A 19,052-nucleotide genomic window follows, 5' to 3' on the forward strand; every position below is an offset into this window, starting at 1 on the left:
TGTATTTGCCTCGTAAAGATTAGTTTGACATATATAAAGTATAAACTACAGCTCTTGTTTGGTTTGTCTGCCAACCAAACAATACGTCCACATTATCTGTTGGCGCCCGTGTTATTACTTGATTAAAGTTAAAAAAAAAAAACAGCCAAATCATTCACATTCGGGGCCCATAAAATGAACAGCAACATTGAATCGTATTCACTTGAAAAAACATAAATAGTACACAAAGATAAATATTGGGAGATGATTTTGCCACTCCCTTTTTTGTTAACGCCACTCTTCTGTAAGTGTATTTTTGTGCAAAAATACACCTGCAGGGGAGTGACGTTAACGAAAAAGGAAGTGACAAAATCAACAGCCTAAATATTTCGCGTAACATCAACCGTCAATTCAATTGTATGTCCAAATGGAATTCGAAGTTGTTTTAACTTTCGAAAAAGTATCTATGATTGAATCCGTGCTTAAGAAACCATTTTCACGTAAGTTTATTGCGTCGCATGTGTACATACATTATTTTTAACAAGCAAAATAGTTGGTTTCTGAAATTTGGGAAAGGCCATGGCCCCGCCAACTTTTATTGTTCGCGACGTTCCAAAGCTTGAGGTTACTGGAGGGTTTGTCCGGTCGTTAACTTCAAGAGATTCTCGTTGGATAATAACGGTAGATCCTTTCCTTATAATCCACATCTATCCGACCAGAGCCCAAGTTTCTTGACTTTGTTATCTTCTTAATTATCTTTTCCTCCATCTTCAAAAATTTCACCAAAATTCATGATACAAAGTACAAACACTGCCTACGCTAAAACAACGTCCTGATAGCGAAAGAGTCCTAAGAGTGACAACAATTCTTGCTCGCATTTTCAGGTACTTATTACAGAAAAAAGAAAGCATTCTGATCTCCTATCCGGATACGAGTTTATGATGGATTAACCCACGGGACCAACAGAAGCAACTTCTCAAAGTGAATAAGGTGCTTCCGTACGCGGTAAATGTGAAGACTGTAAAGCCCCGCGGCCAGGCTCACCAACAGGAAAGATATCAAAATCAACTCCCAGAAATCCTGACACAGCAAATGCAACGTCGACGGGTGTCAGTTGGAATAAAACCTCAAGAATGAACGTCCCAAACAAAGAGCTACAAGATATATCGATCCTCTAAGATGATTCTGCTCAAACATGCTTTCAGTTTACGTCTCCACTTAACATAGTAAAACAGGTAGGAATCACCTAAGGGAAGCCTGTCAAAATCGGCTACAAAAAAATTGTTCTTTACCGGACACTCTTTATCAGCTATACCCAAAGAAACGCAATTTCTTATTAGCAATTTAGCATTCTTATATCTGTTTTCCAGTGACTTTTAGTATATCTATATGCAGATTCATGCAAAAATTTTTTTTTGACAGATTCATGCATTTCTTCCTGCAGATAACAGCTAGCTCTATACATCTTGCAAATGGGTTGAAAAATTTATCTCCAAAGATTGATTTTTGTTGGGCCCTACGTACATTCCGAGACTTAGAATATAATTTATCACCAAGTATAGGTATACCTGTTGATGTAACTATAGAACAAAGATGAGTGCGCGCGTGCACACAAACAGAATGACATTCAGTATATAGTAGCATCAACCATCACACAGTCCGAATTCCGAAACAAGTAATATGCATGTGACGCGCCATAGATCAGGGCACCATTTGCTATGCAAAACAAACAATGACAAGCATAATCACCTGGGGATTGGATATGACTACACCCATAACATAGGTCATACAGTCCAGAACAGACTGAAGTGAATTTTGTACACCGCCCACTACCATCCGATCAGATTCAGGAACTTGCTCCTACGAGGTATAATTCAAGAAAATAAACCCCAGAAGAACAGCCGGAGGACTATGTAATAGGAACTTGTAACCGACTAGTCTTTTCCACCTTACCTGCATTTGCTGAATGACGGATAAATCAAACATCCATAGTCCAAGCCGTGATGCAGCCACTCCAGCCATCAGCAAATACGCTGACGTGATGTTGTTTTTCACCCATATTGAAGCTACACATACTAACAGGAAGGCCCACTGCATCAAAAAATAGCTAAATAAGGAAACTGAAATTTCATCAAAGTTCAACAAGAGGTGACTCACGGCAAAGACCCATTGCAGAAATTGAAAATTTCAAAAGTAAGTTTGAGTGAAGTTAAAACCTGTGACCAGATGGACCAGATTCCTGTTCGAAGTGTTGAAATCCGGGACTGTACGATAGGGTAGAGAAATGTTGCAGATATTCCTATGGCAGCACTTACTCCACGAGCAATTCCAATGACATATGCCGGGATTCCCTCCCATTCTAACGTCGCAGTCATAAGGGTTCCAAAGCTGCAATAGCAAATTGAGTCGGATCGTAATTCACAGCCCCATGCTAATCCAAAAACAATTATTGGAGAACTCAAAATAATTCGAGATATAAAGAAGCAAACTTGATTTTTCTCACAACAGCAAAAGTGAAAGTAGTGTATCGACTATGGGTGGAAATCTGGAAGTCTCTCCATCTTTAAGTTGTTTCCAAATCCAATATTGTACACAATATGTGCAACTATTTCCAAAGAATCAATGCCATAAGAGGTTAACCTGAGTACAGTAAAATACAGCAAAGCAAGAGCTACTCCCGGGAGTACCACATCTTGCTGTAAATAAACTCTCCATGCAACAATATAAGGACTCTTGGAAAAACGCTCAATTATTTTCCTTGTCCAGCTGCTATTGGATGACTCCGAATGATTTGCATCAAGAGGAAGCAAGCTCGTTTGCTCCTGAGATGTGGATGGACTCTCTTCTGGCACTGGTGCAAGTCTTAAGGCAGCCCTCTTTTGATTCCTTTCGCCCAACGATGGTATTCCGTTGTAAACAGACATTAAAAGCCAATATTGCAAGAAAACAGAGAGAATATTCCAGAGTGACAAAGTCAATGCGGATGCTTTTAGCGATATGAAGCTAATGATGAAGCCAGTCACCACAGGTGCACCCAGCTTGCAAGTCAAGTCAATCCGTCTGATGACTGAATTCAACTGCGTTAGAACTTCTGGAGGTTGCCCCTCTGATATTACCACTGCCCTGTAATTTGAACATGACTTCACATTAGGAATGTAATAGCATGTAAGTAAAAATATTGCTCCATTTTTTTCCTCAGAAAAAAGGCTGATTGACCTCAGAATGTTGCACAATTTTAAAAGGATGTTGTAAAATGCAAAATACTGGATAACGAGAGATACTATATCGAGATCCAACACGTGTTCCATGTAAAGGAAAAAAATCAAATGAGTTGTAGGAAAAGTTGGACACAGCAAGAGGTGAAAACCAAAATATTTATTCGATAGCATGGAAAAGAATATATCGCATTTTTTGTGGCTTAGAAGACAACAGATAGGAAAAGAAACCTCAGAATGGTGCAACAATCTGTGGGAAAAATGGATGTCGTAAATTTGAAGCTACTGGTTAAAGAGAGATGCTATAACAATATCCAGCACGAATTCCATATAAAGGAAAATCAGACGAGTTACCACAAGAAAACGAAAATGAAGGAAAATTTGGTCACAGTAGGAGGTAAAATACAAATATTATTATTGATTCGTGATGGCAAATCACCATGATACTATGTCAAGAGTGACCCATACATGTTCACTTAATTTAAGGAACGTTTTTCACTGTTGTAACTTGTAAGACAACGAATGCAGTTACCATTCTCTTTCGATCAAGATGGTTCCAGCAAGGGTGGAAAGCACGCCAAGAGCTCCAGAAATATTGGTTACTATGACAAGTGATATGAACGCCAGATAATTTGTAGACTTCAAGTCTGGGTAGACAAGGAGTGCAACCACTGTGCCTCCGGCAACCATAAAAGACAGATTCTGTGTTAACAACCATAATTGGAGAATCTGCAAAGGTAAAAACCATGTACCATCAAACCATCAGAGTAGGCTACACGATAAAACATCATAGCACAACTCTCTGTGTTGAAATTTTAAAGAAACCTTTTTCAAAAGTTTGCGAACCTTATTTGACCAAACATGAATATTTTCTTCCAATTGTCTACTTAATGGCAACTATTGGTAGAAGATCTAATAAACTAACAGGTAGAAGATCTAATATACTAACAGGAAAGCCATCTCTGCTCACGAAGAGCTTCTAAACATAGAAACTATGTGGATTTAAGCAAAAGGGAACGGAAAAACGTCTGGATTTTGATGGAGTTCTAAAGATTGTGCTCTCATTAAATCACCAATCATTTAAATATTACTCATCAGCTTACGATATTCTTTTACCTCAAAATAGAACCCTGGCTCCCGAAATCAGCGTGGGAAAAACCTGATTTACTTTGTGTGACGTTAACTGCAGTTAAAAGAAAATGGACAAGAAAAGATAGTCAGAGTAAACCTTCAAATATGTCAAGCGATCAATGAGATGTCCAACAAGGGGGCCAAACACTACAGTAGAGCCAGATTCCACCACACCATAAACAGCAGCTAGAAGTAATGAGTTTGGCCAAATATCAATCATGTATAGACCAACAGAGAATTCCCACATCCTGCATTTAGAGAAAGATCCCAAATGATTCACTGCCGAGCGATAAAAGAAAGTGGAGGGCAAAAAAAAGGAAAAATACCATTCTTTTATGTTACACCAAGAAAACATAAACGTCATGCCTTTCAGCATCTCGATGAAGGTGGTACTACATATAGACATAACTTTTGACATTATTTTCTCAAAGCAGCGGTCCCCAGACTACTCAAACATTTTCATACTTGGAGCTAACATTTTATGATTTCGTTAAGTATTGACTTCTTACAACTGAAATAGAATGAGTACCAGACGAAATCTTCCAAAGTGAACTATCTCAAAGGATTCACTGTCGAGCCATAAAAGAAAGTGGAGGGCAAAAAAAAAAAGAAAGTAAAAATACCATTCTTTTATGTTACACCAAGAAAACATAAACCCCATGCCTTTCAGCATCTCGATGAAGGTGGTACTACGTATAGGCGTAACTTTTGACATTATTTTCTTAAAGCAGCGGTCCCCAGGCTACTCATCATTTTCATACTTGGAGCTAACATTTTATGATTGCGTTTGTATCGACTTCTTACAACTGAAATAGAATGAGTACCAGGCGAAATCTTCCAAATTGAACTATCTCAAGTCCCAACCATCCAATGTACTCAATTCAGATTTTCCAACCTGTAACATAATTGATCTATAAAGTTCCATGCCCCGATCATAAGAACAAAGGAATGCTATTGATTTCTCGAGAACTCCTCTTACCTAAGCCACTGATGAAAAAAAAGGGTTTTCTTTGACAACCATAAGGTGCATACCAGTTCTCGTGATTTACTTTTTGTGAGTAATCTGTGTGATGAGTTTGGAAACGATTGACTGCGTTTGCACTAGTTGGGATTAGCGAAGTGTGACATAACAAGGGAACAAAATGCAAGTTCAGAGCTCAAGGGATTTTGATGAGAAGCGTTCTGAATTTTGAAGGGAAGCAAAGAGTGAAACCACAGTCTTAGAAGGACATATAAAATCTACTGCAACTGAAAAAATCAATCAGAAATACATAAAACCATCATATTGCAAGGTAATATTGCTAAAAACGAAACAATTATCGAAAACTTGTTTGCAAGTGCTAGCAAATGTCCGTACCTAAACGCAATTCACAAAACTAACTGTGAAAATACACAAGGCATGCCAAAAAAGAAGGCCAACTAAAGGTCAAATGTTGTAATACAGCACACAAGCCATGAATGCATCAACATTAACAACAATCCTAAACAATGGCTGAGCAAAGAAAAAACAACATTCGTAAACAACACACAGTACTGGGGCTTTAAATCGCGATATCAGGATACGTAACGTATTGGTGAAGATAAAAGAATGGTATTGTTCCTTTCGGGTGATAGTGGACAGTATCAGCCGATACATTGTTGAATAAGTCTAAAATCCGTTATGCAGCGGACGATATGAACCCTGAAACACACACACAGACAAAACACTAACGAGAACAATTCTAAAGACGCATGAGAGAGAGAGAGAGAGAGAGAGAGAGAGAGAGACCTGGCACCCCATCGGGCCAAGAAGTGGCCAACGTAGAGATAGATAAGAAGAGAAGAAGGAAAAGGCGGTTGCGGATGCTGGGGGAGCAGCAGTGGCTCTGTAGTTGACATTAGAATTGTGTTCTCTTCGTATTCCATCATCTCACAGACTCACACCCTCTCTCCCTCTCTCTCTCTCTCTCTCTCTCTCTCTCTCACACACACACACACACACATCCAGTTGCACTCTGCAGTGGTAGTGTGGTACTCCTAATCTTTTAACCAGCAACAAATCAAGCAGCATGAACATTACCATTCATCTTTGTTGAGACTTGGGAGGTAACTAGTAGTGACCAATGATGTGTGGTGGCGATCTTTTATTTGCGAAAAGTACTACATTGCATTTGTAGCCACGTACTCTAATCCTCTTATCCCCACACCAATTTAATGCCAGATTAGAGCCATGTGGGTGCTTAGTTGACCATAGAAAATAAACTATTTGCTTTATATGAGAGTCGGATTTATTTTCGTTGTCAACGGAAACAGATTCTGACATTCCCAAACAATTGAAAATTACACTTGTATATAGAGGTTCTTTCGGGGTAAATCAGGCAAATACGATTTAGAAATTTTCTTTTTAATTGATTGATAGTACTTTGGACTGCAAACAAATTGTGCCCTTTGCAAACACGGTTAGCTTGAGCCAGAATTTCAAGCCCGTTTACCAGTTTGATTGTGCTGAAGCTTGGCGCGGCTCGATGAGAACTCGATAAAACAATCCATAAAGGATCAACTTGATACTCGATAAGAATTTGACAAGGGCTTGATGGATCGAGTAATTAGAATTAAGATTTTGATGCACAATTCACTAAAAATTAAGCTTAGCTCGACTCTTTTATAGTCCTATAGTATTTGATTAGGGGTAAAAATCACTTGGCTCTTTTGCAGTCCTATAGCACTTGATTAGGGGTAAAAATCACACACAGAGAGGACATATGAAACTTCTCTTTAAATTGATTTTTTTTTAAATCTTTGAATTTATGCTTAATTTTGGCCTATATGAAACTCGTTTTGCGGTATAGATTCTTCCTTATAAGCTGAAATAGACGAACAACTCAGAAGACATTCCAATTTAAGAGAGAAATATTTATAATAAATTCTGTATTGTAAATGCTGATAGGCTTAAGTCAATACAACTTCTCATTGTTGTCAAAAGAAAAAAAGAGAGTTTATGAGAAGATAACATCCAAAAGTAATTGAATAAACAAACGGAATATGCTCAGAGTGTTAAAAAAAGGATCATTGTCAACTTTCACAAGAATTATTTTATAGGCTTAGGTCATGGAGGAAAAGTCCAGGTTTGAAACACATTAATAAATAATAAAAAATATTCTATGGGATTTGGCTCCATTGCAATCATGATTTGAATCCAGACTGCAAAGAGCAGTCTGTACACTCTCGGCCATCCAAAAGGACTTTTACTAGTTCAAAGTAATTATCAGAGTTCGACCGGCAAGAGTTTATCCTTCCATTAGAGTTTTAACAAATCTGAACCACTACTTTGATGCCTATAGATAGACAGCCGAGATGCGATCGCCTCCTGCAAACCAGAGTAGAGTACCCCTTTTCTTTGGTAAGTAATGCTTCATACCAACTTTATTTGCTCTAGCAATTCTAGACTTTGTTATCATCTGGGTTATACAGAAGAATGACATTCCCAGGTATAGGTAATGAAATACCACCAAAATTCTTGCCCACAAAAAACAATTGTAAAATTTGATCCATGGCCAAACAGTTGTACAATTATAGCTGGGAACATAATTTCAATGGGGATGATATCTGTGAACATCAATAGATGAACAAAAGAAAGCACTTCAATAGGAAAGGTATCAATATTTTCACAGGTTCAATCACGGCAGCGAACGGGTAGAAAGCCAAAGGACCCTGCAAAGGCAAATCACGAGATTATAGTATATGAGAAAGATTCTTCCTTCACAAATCACAAGTCGTAACTCACAGTCAAGGATACAAAATGCCAAGATCAAGTATATACAACAACTCATTATAGATCGTACTCCTATATTTTAGGAGGCTTTGGCCATTTGAGTCATGCTTCCTGTAAAGAGAGCTCCAAGTTTAAACACCGAAACAAAGTTTTATAAGTTAGAAACATGGTTGATTTTATGAACTTCATATAGACTCCATGGGCAAGAATTGACAACGAGAACATGAAATAAAGTAATATACATGACAAGTAAAAAATCCTTGATCAACTCCGGTCCAGTTCCGAGAACATGAAATAAAGTAATATACATGACAAGTAAAAAATCCTTGATCAACTCCGGTCCAGTTCCATCTTCAGTCTAAACTCAACAACTTGATTCATGAACAGGCAACCTCATCGAAGTGACTTAATTAAATAGAAGAACCCAGAACGTATCTATATTCCTCTTTACAAATATTTTCAACACCACTCCTGAAAATTCCTGTATCTTTGATAGTATTTCAAAGCTAGGTGCTACTGTATTTGATCAAAGCTAAACACCATGAAGTAAAGGATATTATTGCTGAATCATTCGTGTCACAAACTTTAAGCAACCGCATTCATATACAGAAAAGCACTCAAAAATTTCTCAGCTAACATTAAAATTAACCTCCTAGGACTAGCCCCTATTACGGGTGAGCTAGATGACAAATTTGGTAGGGCATGTTGAGGGCTTTCTGCTGCCAATGAACCAAATGCATTGATGTTTCAATCTCCCAGGCATAGTTACGAATCAGGGACATTGACCATGCGAAGCGAGAGAGGTGCCAAAAAATTTCAAGTCTAGCAAATATAAGGGATTTCAAGTTTTCAACCACATGAAAATATTCAACCAGTAAAATCAGGCTTTCAAATTTTTTCTCCTCACTATGGCAAAAACTATTCAACCAATGAGGGGATTACAAAGGGCTTTGAAGTTAAAACATAAGCTGCATCAAGTTATCTACTCGTCACCAATAACCAGAAGTTATCTACTGAACCTTGGACGCCCACGCCCAAAAGCCAACACATAATTTAGTACGATAGACAAGCGAGGTAAAATCTGAAGTGAGAGTTTTGGTACAAGCCATACGCATTAGTTATTCATGCTCGTAATTGAAGTACTGTGCATACTTTTCGCTTAACTTCAGCTTCGAAGTACTTTGGATTTGCTTGTTGCAGGCTTTAATTCATAACTAAATCACAGTGAACTTGCCAATGCTATTGCTAATGGTGATGTGGAGGAAGGTGAAGATGCCTAAAACAAAGCGAAATTAAATCTTAGGATACTGGGATATGTTTCCCCAAATTGGGTATCACTACGGGGACATGTCATGAACACTTGTTTGTAGTATAAATTGCATATTTTTTTTTAGATTATGTACGGTAAATTATATTTAGAAATGTATTTGAACAATAAGGGGTGAAGAAAAATATGTTTTTGCTATTTCTTGTCTGTGTGAAATACTCGAAATATCTCTTTTCTAGCTAATTTGATATTCCTTTTCTATAAATATCATAACAATTAAAGGATCATAGTGTCCAAAATAGATACAGGTGTCGGACACATCAACACGGGCACTTGAGCCAAAATGAAGGATCCATGGAACATACGCGAAATCTAGTCTCGCTCCGCACTCACACACACACACACAAAAAGAGAGTCTCCGTTGCCGTAGCAAGATATAAGACTTATACGAGGCGCCATGTCCTCATACTCTTTCACCACACATAACAAGAAACACAAAGTCATAAGCTGAGACTCACGAAACACTTACATCAGTACTTGCCGTGCAAGAACAATAAATTGGAAAAGTGTATGTAGTAGTAAAATACTCCCAGAGATCTAACTCACTTTCAAATGGTATTGGATAGAAATGCCAAGTTGGTCTAATCAAGAGTCACCCTTAGAATCATCTGAGTCTGAATCACTTGCATTGTAACCTACAAAGCCCAAAAAATCAATAAATGAAGCCAGTGGCAGAGCCAAGATTTTAGATTGAGGGGGGCCGACTTAAGAAAGTATTTTCATTCAGAAATTTGCTCAGCATATTGTGTAGATGTTGTACTACAATACTATATTGTATATGACACTGTCACATTGTTTTGTTTTTCGGTCAACAATTGCAACACTCATGTGTGATTATTTTCATCTATTAAAAAAAGTGAGAAAATTTTACATGACAATGTAGAATAAATATAATTTTTGATAAGATGACATCAAAATTATTTAAATTTTCAGAGATTTGTATACTAATTATATTATATATAACGATATTAACAAAATTATGAAATTGGGGGTGGCCAGGGCCCGAGACACCTCCGCCACTGAATGAAGCACAACTAATACATAACACTATAAATATTGATGCAGGTACAAGAGGGAACACATCCGCTCAATGCGCATGCACCACGAGAGAGAGAGAGAGAGAGAGAGAGAGAGAGAGAGAGAGAGAGAGAGAGAGAGAGAGAGAGAGAGAGATCCATTGCTAGCTTACAAATCGACACAAGAATGGAGCACAATTATACAACAATCTACCCAATAGCTGTGCGCGCGGCTGTAAGGATGCTATCGTGCACACAAAGAGAAAGAGAGTGAGAGATCACCTGGGCGTTTGTTACTAACTTTCCAAACTGAAGATCTAACTCTTGAAGCCCTTGTCATCCAAACTCTTCCCTACACACCCAAAATATAGTATATCTTCAAGTAATCATCCTAACCAATCTAGCAATAAGAATCCAACAAGAAGGGTAGTACTAAGTAATGGTGCCAAAATATGGATGGTGGATTCAAGCTCGGTTGGGATGGGCAACCGCTCCACGTTCTCCTCCATGACCTGCAAAACAAGTCCTCTGACCGGGAGGTAGGCTTCTGGCCAAGAACTCTCTGATGGACTTGTTTTGCAGGTCATAGAGGAGAGCAAGGAGCGGTTGCCCATCCCAGTCGAGCTCGAATAGCTGTCCAGATTTTGGCATCCTCAAGTACCAATAACCTAATCCTCATTCCGCTAAAGCATGTATTAATCCCAAAAAACTTGGGTTGAAGAATATCGACATGGACCTATTTCAGGTTTTAAGAACACCCGATTTGACAAAACATTACCCGAAGAAAGAAAGCATGAAAATCGAAGGGAAATCACTCCTTCTGGTTTCTGAAAAAAAAAAGCCCCCTTTTGTTTTCTTAACCTTATTTTCAGCAACTAGAGGGTACCCCAGGCTTTACAATTACCCTCAAAGATACAATCCTTTCATTGAAAAGTACTTCAAAAATCCCACATTAGGCACACACACACACACACAAAAAAAAGAAGAAGAAACAATTAAAGGTACCAAACCTCGGAATACCAGAAAATTGCACGAAATCATCCAATACACAAGTATAGATACACAAACATACAGCTAATAAACGAACCAAGCCATTCAAGTTCAAGCTCTTATTCGATCCTTAAAAGCTCATTCGAGGGCAATTTGCTAGTTTGCTGCATAAACATATCATCTTTTTAAAGCTAGTTAAGAACCAAGCCCGACAAACTACCGCTTGGCTTGTTCGCTTTGTGATGTTTAAAAAAGTCAAGCCACTAAGATATCGGTTTGTAATCAGCTTGAGATCAGTTGTCTCATAAACAGCAATGATCGAAAAGTCGCTAGGTGCTAGTGGGGTGGAAAAGGACTGCCTCATCGGCGGACTAAGTGCCCAGGCGGGGACTAGGCGCCAATTAGTCAGCTGTCTAATCTAGGCGTTGGACCAAGTCGGCAAACTTTTAGACCACTGAACAAGACAAGGTCGAATTTTTTTTCAAATCTTGTTAAGTTTTCATATCAAGCCAAACTTGTCCGATTCGTTTATCAGCCCTACACAAACATCCGCATATAGTTATGGGTTGAAGTAAAACAGAGCAAAAGAAAGGGTCTTTGACCTTGTGGGCATCTTGAGGAACCCCATAGCCGTTGAAATACATCTGACCCACAAGCACTTGCATCGACAAATCTCCGGCTTTGGCCTCTTTCAAGGTCTCCTGAAACCACCGCCTCACGCAATCGGAAACCACCCTCGACAGCGGCGTCCGCTGCTTATCACCGCCGCCGACACTGCTGCTGCAACTGCCGCTGCTGTTGTTCTCCATCTTCCTCTTCAAGAAACGCGGATTTTTGCAGTTGTAGCTTAGCTGTTAGCTGAATTGAGTAAGTGGGTTTCTCAATAAACTGAAGAAAGATTGAGTATTTGTTTGCATAGATGTGTTGACAGAGAGTTGGGGGTTTTTTTTTTTTTTTTCTGGTGTGTTTGAGAAGATAATTGATGAGAAAATATGAACCCAAATTTGGTAGATAGCAAAAAGTTCAGAGCCGATTTAGTAAAAAGCATAAAAAAGAAAGGCAGATAGAGTTCTCACTTTCTCAAATTCTGAATTTCCAGGATTTCACGTCACGAATAGAGACTACATTGGAGAAGGAGTCGCCATCGTATCGTACAACTATGAGACTCACGGACCATGTCAACGTTGGGCCTCCAACTTGGTGGGCTTTTATGGACCATTCCAAAGCATTTGTCAAACTGGCCCATAATAGACCCATACAAATAGCCTATTAGCCTATGTAAATGATGAAGAAAAACTTCACTTCTAATCGCAAACACGCAACTTGTAGCTCAATGGTATTTTTTTTGATCATTCCCTTATGGAGCTAAGGGTTCGAGCCTCGTCTAGGGCATTTAGTGGCGGCTCTACAGTCAACCCATCATGGTCACATGACCACCCAAAAAAAAGAAATTTGTTAGAATACATGAAGAAATTTTAGGGTAACCCTTTTTTGAACACTCAACTCAAATGTCAATGAACACCTAATTTTAGTATTCTTGAACACCTAACTCAAAAACGAATTGTACACCAGATCCAAAACTAATTGAATACTCAATTATAGCTCATCAATCTAGGTAATTCATATTGAACACCTACCATATTACCTAAAATAAAGCTCACAAACATAATGAAAAAGTAAGAGAAAAACAAGAATATATTAGTGTTTTGGTTGCCTCCTTACTTTCCTTTGAGTTTGGTTCTCGGGTGGCATTCGCGGGTATGACCTTGATCAGTTAAATCTTTATACTCTTTTTCAAAGATTCATAAAGAATTTTTTGTTGATAAAAGAAATGTATTAGTGTAAGTATTATACTCTGTGTTCTCTCTCCATCTTTATTGTCGATGGTCTAAATGTGCTGATTTTGCATTCATGGCGATAACTACTTTTTTTTGTCTAGTTAACTTATAGAATTACAAACAAAGTTAAAAAAAAAAAAATCAACTACATTGCAAAACCCCGTTAATTTGAATAATACTCTTTCGAATTTAAGATTAGGATAGAAAATCTCATTATATCATCCTAAAGAAGAACATATTTTTAAGAAGGCGTCCCCAACATATTCGCTACAATTTCTTTCAAAATGGTTTTAGTAGATTAATATGTCGGTTAAACGTTGGCACAAAATATGAGAACTCGTCAAGGGCAACGGTAAAATTTTACTCCCTCCATTCTCGAAATATTGTCTACTACGCAATACAAAAAATTTAAAAAAAAACTGTTAAAAAATATAGTATGGATTTTTAAGTTCTCATTTTGCATTGTAGTTAATTTTTTCAAAATATAGGTTATGTTTTTTGACCGCGCTATTTATATTAATATTTTATATTTTTATATGTATTATCGGTTAATAGATTAGCTAGTATAGGTAAGGTAATTTCTGAACACCCTACTATAAATTCCTGGAGCCGTCACTGAGGGCCTTTTTTATTTAAGGTTATAGACAGCCTTTGAACCCCCACTAACTTACTAACTACCTCCTAACCCCAGTTGATGTATACCGCTTGGGGAAAAAAGAAGTCCAACACAATTTCGGATCACAAAAAATAAAACGTGAACAGAGAGGTCTATTCAAAATCGTGGGAGTTAATTTTGGCACTTGTATTTATCAACCGGCACTTTATTTTTTCTTTAATAATATCCCATAAAATATATATATATATATATATATATATATATATATATATATATATATATATATATAATAACTAAAAGAAGAGGTCCAAAATTACATTCGTTTCCGGAAAAAAATTGCTCTTGATTCCGGCTAAATTTCTAGTAGCCAATTAGGTGTTGTTCTTAGTTCTTACATGGTATATAAACTGCTCACATGGGTTGGGGTCATGAAGCAAAACACCACTTCTAATTGGCCAACATGCTGTACAATTTGTAGCCTAATGGTATTTTATGGTCCTTCCCTTGTAGGAGGTCAGGGTTCGAGCTCCGTTTAGGACGTTTGTTATAGTACTGGTAAAGCTTAAATAAATATAAGAAACATATCTTCCCTTGACATTGATAGCAACGGGTATAACACTGTATGAAGAAAAAATCTACTAGCACCGTGCACACACAGTAATTAGTCGTATGGGATCAGAGATGATTATCGCGTGAATTGCTTTAAATGGTCTTTCCATTCCAGATCACAAAAAAAAAAAACCGTAAACAGAGGTTGATTCAACGTGAGAGTTAGACGGTTAATTTTGGCACTTTATATTTATCTACCGGCACTTTATTTGTTTCTTTAATATCCCATAAAAATTTTTTTTTAAAATGGTCCATAACTAAAAGGAGAGGTCCGGAATTATATTCCTTTTCGGAATTTTTTTTCTCTTGATTCCGGCTGAACTTCTAGGAGCCAATTACAATACAAAAATGCTAGAGGTACAAATGAAATGTACATATTATGTACATATCAGTTTTGTGGGGCCCACCTCGGTCCCACAAAGATGATTCAAATTGCCCATTATTTTTCAAACATTTTTTTATGGAGCCCTGTAAAAAATCAGCACAACCCGATATCGGTAAGGATTTTTTCTTAATTTGTGGAGGCGAAACTACTTAACTGCTTAGTTTCGCCTCTACAAATTCAGAAAAAATCCTTACCGATATCGGGTTAAGTTGATTTTTTACAGGGCTCCATAAAAAGATGTTTTAAAAATAATGAGCGGTTCGGATCATTTTTGTGGGACCCGAATTGGGCCCCACTAAATCTATATGTACATTGTATGTACATATTATATGTACCAATAGCAGCACTCTTACATTACAATAGATGTTGTTATCCTTGTATTTTTTTTGGAGTTTTTTGAGTTTTTTCTTTGTTTAGATTTTTTTTGCATTTATTAGTCTTGTATCAAACTTTTGTAGATTATTAGTTCATCTCGTTGACACGAATAAAAAAAGTAAAAAATTATGATCTTTATCTAAATATTTTTTTTAATATCTAAGATAAAGCCCCCAAAGCTCAAAAAATAAAGTTTTGGTCAATAATTTTGTAGTGGTTAGAGAAATTAATTAGGAGTTGGCAGGTTGGATCCTAATTTCTGAACCTTTAATTTTTTATATGGATCTTTTAGTATTTCTCTCACCTTGCCCTGGGTGTGGTATACAGCCATCAATCATTTTATCTTGTGGTCACACACGGTATATAAACTGCGGACTTCAAGTCGGTGTTGTGTAGTAAGGTGCACAGTACCGTCTTTAGCACCTTTGAACCGTCGGATCATGCATCCGACGGTTCGGACTCATCTCGACAACCAACAATGAGAGCCGTTTATTGCCGAGAAGGGATTCGAGTTGTCAGTTGCATATATGAGCCAACGCTTTGTTCTTCGTACACCACTGCACAACACCACCCTCAATTCATAAAGTGCTAACATGGGTTGGGGTCATGGGAAATACCTTTCTGTTTTGGGAAATGAATTCACGTCCAAAAATACCAATGGAACACATAAACACATAAGTGGCATAGCCAGAAATCTACTCCTATATAAATTTCATAATAAGCAAACCTTAGAATAAGAAAAAAAAACGTTCGTGCTAAGAATAAAGAACCTAAACGTATTTACTAAGGCCATCCACAGTGGCATAATTAAAAGCAAATTATTTTCAAAGTTAACAATATTAGGATAAAAGATTGCTCACAAGGGTATAATCATACTTAACAACATTCTTAGAAATAATCAAATTTTGGACTTTGGATAACCAAAACTAGCAACCTTTTTTTATAATCAAAATTTGTGGATCTCACACCACATAAGTTAACTGGTTCTAAAATTTATGTACACGCGTGTTTCAAATGGTATTTTCTTCTTATTTTCTTCGCCTGCTCTATATCTCATTTTCTTCAGCCATAAACTCTTTATTTTTCTTTCCCTCCAAAAGTGAAACTCATATCTTTCAATCATTTAGAATTCAACTCATTGTTACCGGATTAAGGTATTTCACTTTTTTTTCCGTTTTTATTTTATTCTTTTCCGTTCCTCTCCTTGTGGTTGAGTACATGAAGAACCTTGCATTCTTTTACAAATTCAAGAACACATCTGTTTTTTTTTTTAGTACATGATTTTTTTTCCAAATTCATAATATGAGGGAAGGAAGTCACCAATTTTTTCTCCAAAATTAAGAGAGAAGATCGATATATTTTTGCCAAAAAAAAACCGTAATAGAGGGAAGTGATCAATAGTGGAAAACATTTGTCGCTGCATTAAGATATTTCACTTTTTTTTTCCGTTTTTATTTTATTCTTTTTTCGTTCCTCTCCCTGTGGTTGAGTACATAAACAACCTTACATTTTTTTACAAATTCAAGACCACATCTGTTTTTTTTTTTTTGAGTACATGATTTTTTTTCCAAATTCATAATATTAGGGAAGGAAGTCACCAATTTTTTTTCCAAAATTAAAGAAGAAAATCGATATATTTTTGCCAAAAAAAAAGTGTAATGGAGGGAAGTGATCAATGGTGGAAAACACAAGGGGAGAGAGAGTGTAATTGTAGTGTATCCCTTATTTTAGTTATGGACTAGAAGTGACCATTATGGACCTCAACATTGTTAAGCTTAGCAACCTCTTAAATGGATAATCAAAAGCTGATGTGTCAACTTTTGATTATCCATTTTTAATTATGCCATTGTGGATGGCCTAACAAAGTAACTTTTATAGAATATAAAAAACAAACGAATTGCTTGAATTGTCTCAATGGGTCAAGTCTGAGAGCATTTCACTAAACAATATTTAGCAATTTTACTCCCATTGTTATATAATAACTGCTAAAGCACAGAACGCATAGCCCATGATTTAGACAATTTTGAGTTTTGAATATTATGTATTAGAGAGTTTTAAATAATAAGTGGCGGCTATTTTTTGCATTAGATAGGTTATTTCACCAGTGTAATGACATTGTTCTAATATGTGAAATAAAAAGTGGATAATGAAATGATATTTGGAATGTCTTAGAGTGATGAAAATTAAATTTATGAAATACAATTAATAAGACAAAATACAAAAGATACATATCAAAATATAAACTAAAAAAAAATTCAGTCGGGGCCCCTACTCTCCCTCTACCACTGAAACACACTACCCATATCACTCATATTTACCATGAGACACCCACTTGAAACTCAAAATCCCACTTTTAACATTTTAATACTTATTCAATGTATCTTTGATGTTTGAAAGTTTGGTTTATTTCATAACAAAATCCCACTTTTAATTTAACATTTTATTTTTTTTGGAGAAATTAAATTACATAAATAATTACAACTATTTAAGCATGTAATTTTATTTTAGCTCTAACAACTAATTTGGCGGAGTGGTACAATATTTAAAGTAGAGACAATAGATTAAAAAAACTCAGTTGAACATCCATTGTGTGGACCAAATGATTTAATTTTGTTATCTGTGTGTAAGTGTGTGCACTAAGATGTGTGTATAGATTGATTACATGCCAATGAGCTCTTAGCTCAGTTGGCATCACCCGCCCGCCTTTCTCAGTAGAGGCCTAGGTTTGAGCCCCATGAGGAGCGGTTGAAGTCAAGTTATAGACAATTTCTGGATCCATTGAGGACTAACTTGCTAACTCTCCATAACCCTGTTCATCGATGCACTAAGAGCTGTAGGGCAATGACAGATCTATGTGTGGTCATAGGGGTCCTTTCGGGTGAGTTTTTTTTTAATTTTAATATTAATATTAGCATTTTTTTTGTTAATAACACCTAAATATTGTATTTTGTATTAAGTGCCATTTAGACATTTAAATTCTTTAAAAATGTGTTTGTTTTGGATCCAAAACCCAATTTTTCTTTCTGCACCACGGTCTCTCGTAAGTTTTTCCTTCAATTATTTATCTCATTCCTCTTTCTATCCCTCTCTACATACTACTCAAAAAACCTCCTTCAAAATCTAAACCAAACAAACTATTAGATTTCCGAACCTTGAAATTTCAAAATCTTGTCCATAGTTCGGTCCCCGCGTTTACAAAATCCTGGTTCCGTCCTTGCTGTAGGGTACAATATTGTATGCATCTATAATTATATATTTTAGTAGGGTTTTTTTTTTTGTAATATGTACCTCTTGTTGAGAGTCAACATATGACTTTCCATAGATCTAAAATATCATAATGGACTATAGAATCCTATAGAAGTTTTGAAGGTGTAAGAATGTTATATGGTATTCTAAACAATGGTGAACTCTCTGGAAGAATGGAGAATATCTAAACCATTCTATAATGTTATACAATGTTGAGAATGTTCTATATATTTCTGAAGTTTATAAAAGAAAGTACCTAAAGTGTTTTGAAAAAATTCAAGAGGATTCTGAAATGTTTAAGATTGTAGAAAACTCTAATAATCTAGGGCATTCATACTTGACAACGGACGCTCAAATTGCAACAGCAAGGGGCAACCGAAATCTATTTGGACGAGATGCAATCTAAGCTGTCCCTTGTCGAGCACGGACGACTCAGATCAAGACAACACGTATGCACCCCGGATTCACATGCTAGACTTGTATAGAGAATTCTAGAATATTGTGAAGATGTGAAAAATGAATGCTATTTATTAGGAGGATTCTAAAAGGAGAGGGTGAGCCGTTGTAAATAATC

At 36.6% G+C, this 19,052-nt stretch overlaps 2 protein-coding genes across 3 annotated transcripts; both read right to left on the reverse strand.

The window, feature by feature from the left end:
- Window positions 1–706: 706 nt before the first annotated feature.
- On the reverse strand, window positions 707–6,358 carry LOC131326113 (solute carrier family 40 member 2-like). The gene is made up of 8 exons (XM_058358718.1): window positions 6,094–6,358; window positions 4,423–4,573; window positions 3,727–3,923; window positions 2,620–3,102; window positions 2,196–2,367; window positions 1,933–2,070; window positions 1,729–1,839; window positions 707–1,059 (listed from the first exon to the last, which is right to left on the reverse strand). The coding sequence occupies exons 1-8, from the start codon at window positions 6,231–6,233 to the stop codon at window positions 916–918; spliced, it is 1,536 nt and encodes a 511-aa protein (XP_058214701.1). The 5' UTR covers window positions 6,234–6,358; the 3' UTR covers window positions 707–915.
- A 1,437-nt stretch (window positions 6,359–7,795) lies between these two features.
- On the reverse strand, window positions 7,796–12,603 carry LOC131326114 (uncharacterized). 2 transcript variants are annotated; one of them, XM_058358719.1, is made up of 5 exons: window positions 12,486–12,603; window positions 12,012–12,267; window positions 10,702–10,771; window positions 9,950–10,038; window positions 7,796–8,015 (listed from the first exon to the last, which is right to left on the reverse strand). In XM_058358719.1, exons 2-4 carry the CDS (start codon window positions 12,216–12,218, stop codon window positions 9,989–9,991), a joined length of 327 nt encoding a protein of 108 aa, XP_058214702.1. In that variant the 5' UTR covers window positions 12,219–12,267; window positions 12,486–12,603; the 3' UTR covers window positions 7,796–8,015; window positions 9,950–9,988. The 2 variants fall into 2 exon arrangements, with proteins under 2 accessions (XP_058214702.1, XP_058214703.1); XM_058358720.1 differs by having other exon boundaries at window positions 12,012–12,513.
- Window positions 12,604–19,052: the final 6,449 nt, after the last annotated feature.

Source organism: Rhododendron vialii, chromosome 5a, assembly GCF_030253575.1.
Source record: "Rhododendron vialii isolate Sample 1 chromosome 5a, ASM3025357v1".
NCBI classification, from domain to species: domain Eukaryota; kingdom Viridiplantae; phylum Streptophyta; class Magnoliopsida; order Ericales; family Ericaceae; genus Rhododendron; species Rhododendron vialii.